An 11,865-nucleotide genomic window follows, 5' to 3' on the forward strand; every position below is an offset into this window, starting at 1 on the left:
TTGGTTAAAGTTGATATGCATTTACATTTTAAATAAAGATCAAAGATCTTAACAAAGCCACTTTCTTGTGATCAATCTGAAAGCAGCTGGGACTTTATAATTAAGTTATTTTGTTTCCTTTGCACAGCAGACAGAAATAGAAGCTGTTGTAAATAATACATGCAAGAAGGCCAGTTCAAAGTAGCAGAACCATATTAACAAGATGAGTAGCTGATCCAGGAGTTTTTAAATTACTTTGAAAAGATATATGGAAATGGGTCTAGTTCTAAGAAGTTAATTCTCATCTTAATTCTCTAGGAATGTTTAGCACTTATCCTGAGCAAGGCATCTCCTAGTTAAGTGCACATTGCAGGCTAAAGGTAGTATTGTGCCTCTCATGTTTTACTGAAGTATGAAGCAACAAGATAGGAAGAGGCCCTGTGCCTACTGAGAGCAGATATATTTCTTGTGAACCTCAGAAGTCAAACGGGATAAGTGCAAACCAAGACAAAGATATTTCCAGTATTGTAACATCAACCCAAAGAATAATATTAACCTTTCACATGGACTTAACACTTCCTGCATCAAGAAGTGTAGGCAGAAATGAAAACAATTATTAAACAGCTCATGGATGAATGTTGGTAACATGTCAGAGAAAGTATAAGACTGCCAGAGTAGTATCTTCAAAAGAATTAGGAAGTACTTGTTTTCTTTATCTGGAAGCAATTCCTGTACTAAAATTTAAATCAGGAAGCAATTTTCTGGTTAAAATTAAAAATACTAATTCAACAGAGGAAGAAAACTGGGCACATTAGTGAATCAAAATTATAATTCTCACTATCAGGGTAATTAGTAATAAAATATGCTCACCCTTCTCTCACAGAGACATTTTACCTTACGCACTGGTCAAAGTGTTTTGTTGGAAGACTTGATATGTTTTACAAGGACAGTTATGTACATTAGAAGGCAACAAATGCATTATTTTTACAATAGACTTTAGAAAATGCAGGAAAAACTGGATAGGTATAGAATAATTTATCTGTAAATTAGCTCATGTCATGGAAGTGAAGCCATTGGTTAGTGAGTATAATTTAATATGCATCACAATGAGCAATATGCATCATATCTATGACTTGATGTCTAGTCCCTGGTGCACCCAAGCAAATGCCTATACAGAATTCTAAATTCACTCAAATATTTTTTCTTCAGAACATTCATCTTAAAGTTCCCCAAACTGCAAATCAAGGTTTCATATGTTTGGTTTTTAACTGGATTTTACAATTTAGAGCTAGCATTTTCCTGAAGCGTGGAACCTGTTGGTGAGCACAGCTCAGTCCTGTGGCACCACATCCAGGGAATGAAGCAAGCATGTCTTAAGACACTTCCTGAAGAAGAAAACTGCTGCCCATATTATTACTCTACTTTTATTAAAATCTTATTACAATGGGTATATATACCATTCAGCTTATGTAATAAAAATATTAGGGAAATACTTAATACATCTATTACTAGTTGTGTTTTAGAAGAATGTAGCATGTGGAAACGAGAAGAGCCATCAATATTTGACCAAGTGCTTGTGGATCATCAGCATGTTTTCTGCAAATCAGCATTGATTCACAGGCCACAGTTTGAAAACCACTATCATGGTATGTGAAGAACTGTCTCACCTGGAAATTAAAACAGAAAAGCCTCATGGAATTATTTCCCCTTTCGCCATATTTCTCCAAAAGTGAAGCCTGAAATTGGATGATACTTTATACCAACATGTAAGAATAATAAAGTGCTTCTAGTCCTGGTGTCCAGCATATGGAACAAGTTAAAAAGGGAAGCTCATTACTGCTACACCTTCTACAACAGCACTTTTGGATGTCATTCCATGAATGCATAGAAGCACACATGCAATTTATCTGACTGGAATGTTCTCTCTCAGATTCTTAGTTGGTTTGCACTCTATCCATGATATCTATAGCAAGCAGAGTTCAGAGGTCAAAATCTTTGGAGAGTTTTCCCCTCCTCTGTGGTAATACATGTCTTTGCTGCAAAAACTAGACCTTTATACCTCAAATTTTCTGCAGAGAATTTGAATTCATATTCCTTCCTCTTACTACAGCTACACTCTTCATGAATGAAGAGCTGCAGGGTATGCATGTTCTTAGTATTTTATGGGTCAAATAATCTCTGGCACTAAGGATGAAAATACAAACAAAACCCCTAAATCTCTGCAGGCCCCAAATTCCTTGGTTATCATCAGTTTTTACAAGATTTGAGATTTTTGTTTCTTAGTCTTCTGGGATTTTCTTCTTCCAAGTCCTATTCTTCAGACTTCTGTCTTCGAATGTCAGGTAGACAGGAACAAATTAGAGTAATACTTCCATTATTTGGGAATGTTGCCCCCCAAGTGCCTTATCTTACAAAGCACTGAGCACTGCCACATATTTGAGGAACCTTTTTCTGGAAAGTAGAGCTGTTTGTCATAGCAGCATGTCTCATGTACATTTTGTTTCAGGAACTGTAAAAATGCAGCCCAGTTTTAGGTTCCTTCAGTCTTTTAATCTGTTTGCAACTTTGGCATCCAGAGCAAAGACAGGATATGGGGAAAAGCACCTTGCTCAGAGTACTTCCTTACCAGTTGTTGTCACTGTTAGTATATCATGCTTAGCCCAGAGTCACTAGTTAGGATCAGCACAGCATTGTGCTTGGCTTCCCTAAAGCCATATAAAACTGCAGACCACTCAGGTATCCACCTTAAAATTTCTTTTCAGATCTCCTGTTTGTTGCAGTTGGGAGATAGAGGATGGGCAGATGCGGGGCTTTATGCTTAAAGGTGTGCATATCCTGCTTGCAGGATCTCTTTGCAGCTACTTACAGTGCACAAACTTCTGGAAAAAGGGTTAATGACAGATGGGACAGGGGCTCTTTGGAGAGATGTGGAAGTTGTGTTTATTGACAGCTATTCAGTATTTTCAAACAAAGAAAGACTCTCTGTGCTACTGATGCCATGATGATTTTTTGCCTTTTATTTTATACCCCTGTTATACCTTTTTACAACTTCTGTATTCTTAGTGCTTTTTGCCTACATTCTTGGATTTGTTTGTTCAGCTAGGAGACTATGCATTTTAGAAGCTTCGTAGCTAGGGATCAGTGTGCCCCAGGCCCCAAGGTCCTCTCCAGAACATATTCTGTAAACCAAGATAGAACCATCCAGGGGAAGGCTCCTTGGGGAGGGGGGCTCACTTGAGCCTCTCATTGGGGAATCTTTGATAGATATGCTAATTAGTAAGACCTATAATGATATACCAGATCTTTTGGGAGTGGGCATTGTAGTGTGCATTTCAGTGCATTCAACTTGGATGTGTGCACCTAAGGAGCCTTAAAATAAATACCAAGGTAAAATCCCTTTTTCCCTTCTAACCGTGTTTGACTCTTGATTTTAAGAACAGGAAAAGGCATCACTCTTCTGTTTTGCCTAGAGATGGTACACATAAAAAGCAGTGCAATTAATTTTGAAGGTGCATTTCGCTATCTGGGCATGCTACAAATTCACTTGTTCAAGATTCTTCCCTTCTGGAGTAAATGCTGATTGTAAAAGAGAAGTCATTCTTTTCTCAATTAAAAAAAAAAAAAAATCTTCTCAAAATTACCTGGAAAAGGTGTTCTCTCTTTCACCAATTCATTTTGTGAGCAGCAAACACAAGCAAATCTGCTAGTGGAGTCCAAATATGAGTGCTACATGTGCTCAGCCCAATCTCTGTCCTGGCAGGGAAACATTCTGAAAACACAGAGAGAGAGATTCCTGAAAGTTCCCAACAGCTTTTTACATACAGCATTGCTCATATCTAGCAGTTCCTAAAGCTCACAGTACTGAATTGGAAACTTTTAATGTGCCAGATAATGAGATTGGGTAAGGTCTGATGCATGCAGTAACGTAAGTACGTGTGTTTCAGTTTAGTGGTTTAGCACTTGTCATCCTGTGGTTTCCAGCATTTTTGACTCATGACCCTACAGCTTTGTGTACACTTGAGCCAGTTGACTGATGCTTTTCATCTCAGCACCGCGTAGCAGGATCCTCATCATTCCAACATTGTGGAAAACCATTGGGAAAGACTGGTCCCCAAAGAAAGAAAAAAAGATGAGTTGAATAGAATAAAATTTTCATGCATATCAAAAGGAAAAAGTAAGGTTTTCAGCCTGTTGTTCTGTTGACAATTCTAAGTATACACTTCAAACAGATTAAGAATCAATTTTTATATAGATATCTGATATCAAGGAGACGCGTGTTGCAGTGGGGTCTCCTGCAACATGCATTAGTCAGCGAGGCCCGTGGAAAGAAGTATGGACCGATTCTTGGTAGATGTTTCAGAGATCTTTATTCTCCTGCCACATGGCCGGGGACTGCTGAAGAACTGAGCAATTACGGGACAACCAGGGTCCTCCTCCAGGGAACACAAAACAATCAGTGGAGAACAAGACTGACCAGGGAGTAGGGAAACCCCGTAGGCCGTGCCTCTACTCCAGGGTCCCCTCCCACCGGACCCCACGCCAGGGGGGAGGAACCCCAACAGACAGATGTTCTTTTGATAAATGATCTCGTTTGAAATTAGGGAACGGTTAATCCACTGCTGAGCTACCCTGTGTTTAATGAAAAGATGATCAGAGGCACTTTAAAAGAGTATGTTCATAAGAGAATAAAAAGGTAATCTTAGACATGAGGAAAACAAATGGAAGTATTTTCTTTGTATTTTCTTTCTTGTTCAAATGTGGGAAAATAAGATGGTTTTATTTTAGCTCATCAATCAGTAGCCATTGCAGCCAAGTTTAAAACCTTGTTCCAGGGTCAGAGGAAAAATTCTCATTAGTTTCAATGGATTTTGCATAGAAAACAAAACTGTGAGTTAGAAACATCTGGTCCACAGGCTGATTATAGTCCATGCTGTCATTTCCTCGATTCAAAGTCACTTTTTTTAATGTGTTGTTCCAGGATGACAGAGAATTGTGTACTGACATTTGCTTATCAACAGGGATAATGATACCCTTATACACCCTTTGCAAGCAACTGTTCAAACTGCAATCTGATATGTTAAAAACATCAGACAATGAGCTTTGACCAAAACAAATGTCTGATCTCTTGCTTCAAATTTAAAGCCTCCCTTCCTCAAGGGTTGAGAGAAAATGAAATTTTTTCTTGACGTAGATGGAAAATAGTAACTTTAATACTCTGTGTAGCAGTTCAACATGCTAGGCTTCTGACATGTCCCAGCAGTAATGGAAGTGAAGCTGGGTTTTCAATTCAGTAGTGATATAGACTTAATCCAAAATCTGATGCCACTTTGTGAAATCAGTTGCTGCACAATGTGTTGGAACTGATCTACATGTTAACCTTCCCTGTACAGGCCACACACACACAATCATGGTTTGTAAAGCTGCCTGCTTATATATGGCCTTATTTACTTGATGTTATCATCAGCAAACTACATGTGAAAGACAGAAAAATCGATTGAGAAAATCACTGGCTGTGGCTTATACCTTGCAGCAATACTATTTGGTGTAGTGAGAAAATTTATATAGTGTGTTGATGGGGAAAAAAATGAAAGAGAAAGTTATATTCTTAAGATAATTTTAAAATGGACTTTAAAAAGGTAATTTTAAAAGATTGGAAGGGAGATAATGTATTTGCAGCAAGAGAGGTGGAACAGCACATTGTTGCACGTACTGTGTCCTTCAGGAGTGGAAGTGCCCAGCACAGTGGAAGTGCCCTCTCCCAGGGATGTGTTGCCATTTTTACTCCTCAGGATAGTCTCTGTACTTCAGCAGCAGGCAGTGTACTGGTAAATCATATGGAAATGAAAGGGTTGGGGTAATTCTTTAGTTATCTTGTAATTCAAGGAGGGTTTTTTTGTACAATTTATGAGCTTGTATGGATTTTTAAATCATTCATTGCCTGTGTAGAAGCTATAGCATCAGGAGATAAAATTCTTGTCTGTGGACCTGTAATTAGACCTGTGATATAAAATGCATTTTCCAGCTAGGCTCCTGCATAGAGAGAAAAAAATTGTTGAGCATTAAACATTTCATTTGTGTCAAGGAATATACAAATACAAGGATAGTCAAGCACTGAATATTAATATTCAGTTTCACCACAGCTACAATGTCCAGATATGTGGAAAATTAATCTGGTGAAAAGCAAAAGTTTACTTTTGTTTTTTTCTGATTTATATGTTTACAGATAGGGAAGACAGGTGCCTATCTGCAGTTCCTCAGTATTTTGTCCCGAATGCTGATTAGACTGACAGAAGTGGATGTTTATGATGAGGAAGAAATCAACATTAGTAAGTTCCTGATATAAAGATACTCTGGAGACAATAGAAAGTTGTTATGCTAAATTGAAATATAGTTGTCTATATATTCTATGTTTATTCTATGCTATTCACACTTGCAATTACTTTACATTGTTTAAATACTGTAAGAAAAAGTTTCTGTGATCTTCAACTGATACTTAAGAATATTTTATTATTCATCATTTAGAATTCAGTCATCTTCTCTGTAAGCAAAGAACATATGTCTGTTTTTGTTGGAAAGAGATCAACAGCATTTATATACATAGCATTTATGTATATTAAATGATACCCAGCCACTGGTTTTCAGTGTAGAATTGGAATGAAGTTTTGTGGTAAAGTATATAAAAGGAATGATTGAAATTTTGGCAGCTTTATACCATGAGGAGCAATGCCATATTTTCTAAGTACACAAGACTACCTGAGGGAAGAAAGTTTCTGGTCTCTGACAGCTGATTTTAGTCCATACTTGCTTTATTTACAGTGTATTACTCCTCTGTGTTTCCAGATGTATTTCTGTAGCTCAGACAGGACGTGAAGGTAATTTTTAAAAGGCAGAGTTGTGTTGAGGTGTGAGGTACATTTGTGCAAAGGTTTACCTCTTGGTGCATAATGATACTGAGTCATCAGATTAATGAAAGAAAAAATGAAGCAGGAATAATAGGTGCAGCAAAACCATCTACAGCACTATTAAGAGCTTAAAAAAATCCTGAATTATTATTTTTCAATAATATAGACATAAAAGAAGAATCTGATCAATACTACCATCAGCCTGGAGATATGTGGCCAGATTTGGAGATATTTAAGAAGATGCCTTTTGACTACACTATCCATGATCCAAAATACGAAGATGCAAGTCTGATTTGTTCAAAGCTTCAGACCATAAACAGTGAAGGTTAGAATTTTAAAAATCTAGATTGGTACACATATATGTATGTATTTGCTTTCAATGTAAGAATCCTGTTAAACTTTTAAGCAGAGTTAAAATATCAGAAATGCTTTTGACTAGGCAATAGTGAAAAAGGATTTCAAGTTTTCCAGATGAAGTACCAGAGTATGACCCTTATAAATGACTTGTGGAATATTATATGGGTAGTCTTCCATTAAAAAAGCTCTAATTCCACAATAAGTTTGTGTATTTGAAGGTTTTATAAAGTGGGATTGTCCTGCTCTGTAGAAATGGTTTATGTGGGTAAAGTTAGTTATGTACTTAAAAGTGTCTATAGGTATATTTTTTAGGTTTTAGGTTAGGTTTGGAAAGCATGAGATGACCACATCCAGATTTAGATTCCTGGAGTGTTGATTTGTGAATTAGTCCTCTGAATTAGCCAGCTGGACATACACAAGCCCATGGGACTGGGTAGCAGGGAGGTAACACTGCCATTCACAAAGACCTTGGCAAGCTGGAGAAGTGGAACCTCCAGGAAGAAACCTCAGGAACAGGATCCTGTTGAACATTTCACCAAACGTGCCCCTTGCACTTGAGATAGAATAATTTTTTTCAACTGTACAAGTCTGGGGCCAGCTCTATAGACAGGAACTTAGATCAAGGTGTCTTGATGGTCCTGATCAACAACAATTTGAACATGAGTCACCAGTTCTCCACTGGGTTAATGGCTTACTAATAATCTAGCAACAGGTCAAGAGAAGTGGTGATTCTTCAGTGATGGCAACTCTAAGGCCACGTCTGGGTATTCTGTCAAGTTCTTGGCTTCCCAATATGAGAAAGATGTTGACGTAGAGAAGTGAGGCTTGTGAGCAGCCACCAAGATATGAAGAAAATTGGAGTGAATTGGGTTTGTTTCATCTGGGGAAGTCTAGCAGGTGCATCTGATTGCTGTCTTCAACTTCCTAATGGGAATTTATAGACACAAACTATTATAGATACACAGCATAAGGACAAGAGACAACAGACACAAGTTGCAATATAGGAAATGACAATTATAATGAAAAATATTTTCAGAATAAAAGTGGTCAAACCATGGAGCAGGTTGCCCAGAGAGATCATGGAAAGTCTGTTCTTGTTGATTTTTAAAACTTAACAAGACAAGGAACAGCTTTGAGCAATCCAATCTAATGCTGAAAATCTGAGTGAAAGATGAAATAACAAAGTCCTTTTCAGCAGAAAATACACCTCATCTTCCCTCAATCTCTCACAAAGGAGACCCTTTGAAAAATATGGATATACACTAAGGAGCAACGTCACTAAATTGCCGAATTCATTTCACATAATCTACTGCGATGTCTGTCACAGAATGGCAAATGCCATAAGGCTCTTTACTATTTATTGCTTTTGTAAGCATTCAACCAATAATAGCAACAATGAAAATTATAATGATCAGGCATTGCTTACATCTCAGCTTTATGTGAAATCTGTACAGAATTATCATAATCATGAATTTGTAGATACTTCTTTGTAGTTCCCTTTGCTGTACATTGCAATTTATAAAATATACTGTGCTCAGAATGAATTCACAGTTTGTTTTGTACATGTTTCATTATTGCCATTTTTCCTAGAATCTGATTTCAGTGACAGAAACAGTCTGTCATGAGAGTGCATTCTAGCCTTGAATATATGTTACATTTAATTTGTTTCATTTCTTAATAGACAGATCAATGAGCAGGAGACAGGAAGATATGTACACGTGCCACCAGACAACTAGGATGAGATTGTCCAAATATGCAGCATATAACACCTACCATCACTGTGAACAGTGTCATCAGTATATGGGTTTCAATCCCAGGTACCAGGTAAAGATTTCCAGATGCTGCTCTGCAGATCAGAAGCTGAAGCAGACACAATGCAAACATAGTTTGTGTACATTCACTGTATTTAAATTGGCTTAGAAGTTGTATATGTGTACACTTACAGCTGATTTACAGATACTGTTATTTCTTGAGGTTTGCCTGCTTTGACCAGGCTGCAGGTTTGGGGAAATCAGAGGACTGATCCTTGTGTCATTTACACTAGTTTATTCAGTGCTGTGATCTGCATGTGTACTACAAGTTAAAACTACTTTCCCAGTAAACTTTGCACCTGAGTAACTGCAACAGGTGCTACTTCTGATACAGGAGTAGTCCAGTACCGAGCAGTCTATGTGTGGTGTACAACTTGCTCTCACTGAGAGTAACTCTCCAATTTCCTGCCTATTATAATGTGAGGAAGAAGGTGTCGGCAATGCAAATACTGGCTTTTATGTGTCAGTATTTCTGAAAGCCAAGAGTAGCCTATGTTGGTACAATCTGCAAGATGAAGCTGAAACAACTGTTTCAAAAGAGGGAACACTTTAATGTATTTTTTTTTTAGTGTAAGATGTAGCCTAGGGAATGTTGCTTAACACTTATGAATAATGAAGTAAAATCCAATGCCATACAATAAGTGAGTGTAATCTGTTTAGAAATTTTGTAAATGTATATAAACTACACTGAGACCTTGTAGTTTGACTTTAACTGGAATGATCCTATTTTTCCCATCCTTAGATTTATGAGTCCACTCTGCATGCATTTGCCTTTTCCTATTCTATGCTGGGAGAAGAGATCCAACTGCATTTTATCATTCCAAAATCAAAGGAGCATCATTTTGTCTTTAGCCAACCAGGAAGACAGTTGGAAAGCATGAGGCTACCACTAGTCACAGATAAGGTAAATGGATATTTTTATTTATATTTATGGCCATATATGGGAGAGAGACACCACCAATTTCAAAATTTGTTGAATTAGTATTCTCTACAGTGCTACTCCTACTGTCAAGAGACAATGAAGATGTCCTCATACTAAGTTTGTATTTTCTCCCAGAGTGGGATACATGAAAAAAAATTTTCGAGCCACCAATAAGCTCTTTCTTTTGCTCATTATCAAGGTTGATCCTTTGGTTCTTTTTCTATTCACTTGCTCCAGTCAGAAGATTTGTACTGTAGTTTTGGTGTAAGATGTTTCTTACTGTCTTATATGGACCTAAATCCTTTTCCATGTCTAGCCTCAAGGTACCTGTGCACTTGGCAGGTCAAGGTTAGCAGTCCTGTCCATTCTGCCACACTCTCATCAGTCAAACTGTGGGAGACAGAGGAGTAGAAACTCCTGCAGTTAAAGGAGGCTTTGATTTACAACCCTGGAAGAGGCTAGGTCTGGCTTAATTGATAGAGATTTATAGATCTTAAGCAAAAGGATTACAAGCCTGTGTTCCTATAGTTATAAGTAAAATGTACGCTGGGTGTTCTGGTGGAGAGTTTTAAATATAATAGTGTGATTTTATATAGTTTAAGTTAAGAACGTAGATGGTATAAGAGAGACATCTGTGTGTATGTGACAGGAGAATTTATTGGTCAAAACGCAGCTGCATTGCAGTGAGAAGTGCCACAGGTGATAGGTCACAAATCCAAAACAAAGTGTTGTTTTAAGTGCCTATTGGATTAGAAAGTTATAAATTAACTCTAAATCTTGTGACTTTCACCATTATTCGGAGGTATTGTAAAGCCTCACGCCCTGACTGATGCATTTTGTTATTTTAATACAATAAATTCGTGTAATCGCGTAGTCCCATCCCTGAAAGTTATTTCTTCCAATGAGTGAACACACAGGAAATTCGACACAAACAAGCCAAGTGATAGAGTTTTCTTTTTTCCAACTCTTACAAAATTCGTATTTTCCTATCAAGGAAATCTAAAATGTGTCTGTTTGTCTAGTGTCAGTGGATCTGGTTTATTCTCCTGAAGAATCTTTTTCTGCTTTCTCTCTCTGGATTAAAACAGAAGCTCACACTTCTTCTTACCTACAGAGTGAAGATTACATAAAAAGCCCCACTTTTACTCCCACCACTGGTCGTCATGAACATGGGCTTTTCAATTTATATCATGCAATGGATGGAGCCAGCCATTTGCATGTTTTAGTTGTCAAGGAGTATGAAATGGCCATATATAAGAAGTATTGGCCCAACCACATCATGCTTGTTCTTCCAAGCATTTTCAACAGTGCTGGAGTAGGTAAGTGTAACAAAAAGTTCTAAAAAATGTGGACATGCAACTTGGGCCCCTGAGGTGTTGTTACTCAGCAGTGAAATGCAGACACACACCTTGCAGCTAGGATGTCTGATCTGGTGATCTGGATTCCTCCTGAAGACAATGTGTCACAGCTGAAGATACAGTTCTCTTAATTCAGGACACCTAAAACAAGCTAAATGTGTTGCACCCTAGAAATACTTAACTCTCTTCTATTGTCTTTGAAAGAAGCTGAGGTTTTTAAATCAGATGGACTTACTGACTCTGCTTCCTTGTGGAAATAACTTGCGTATCATTTGCATGGGCAGTGATGCTCTGGTTGGGTACATCCCTGAGGTAGGTTCTGCTAATGTAACACCTGTGAAATATTCGGCTCTTTGCTTGTGCTGCTGGAACAACTTATATACAGCAGTAGTGGCAAACATTCAAAGCAGATCATCAGGGACAATTTCCCATGTCATTAAGCTGGTCAGTCAACATTTCTAACTCTTTGCACTACGAGATGCTAGTGGACACAAATATTTGTTAGGTTAAAAGAAGTAGTTACTAAATCCTTAAGA

General features: G+C 37.7%; 1 protein-coding gene across 1 annotated transcript in view; it reads left to right on the plus strand.

The window, feature by feature from the left end:
• The window catches only part of GREB1 (growth regulating estrogen receptor binding 1), a gene marked incomplete at both ends in the record, with an annotated part of 54,852 nt that overhangs the window by 34,199 nt on the left and 8,788 nt on the right, over positions 1-11,865 (plus strand). Inside the window, 5 exons of the mRNA XM_082299326.1 lie at positions 6,203-6,305; positions 7,048-7,206; positions 8,920-9,062; positions 9,792-9,953; positions 11,086-11,290. Coding sequence (XP_082155452.1) covers positions 6,203-6,305; positions 7,048-7,206; positions 8,920-9,062; positions 9,792-9,953; positions 11,086-11,290 — 772 coding nt within the window. The remainder of the gene's footprint in view (positions 1-6,202; positions 6,306-7,047; positions 7,207-8,919; positions 9,063-9,791; positions 9,954-11,085; positions 11,291-11,865) is intronic.

This window comes from Coloeus monedula (genome assembly GCF_965178545.1).
Source record: "Coloeus monedula genome assembly, chromosome: 2".
Lineage (NCBI taxonomy): Eukaryota > Metazoa > Chordata > Aves > Passeriformes > Corvidae > Coloeus > Coloeus monedula.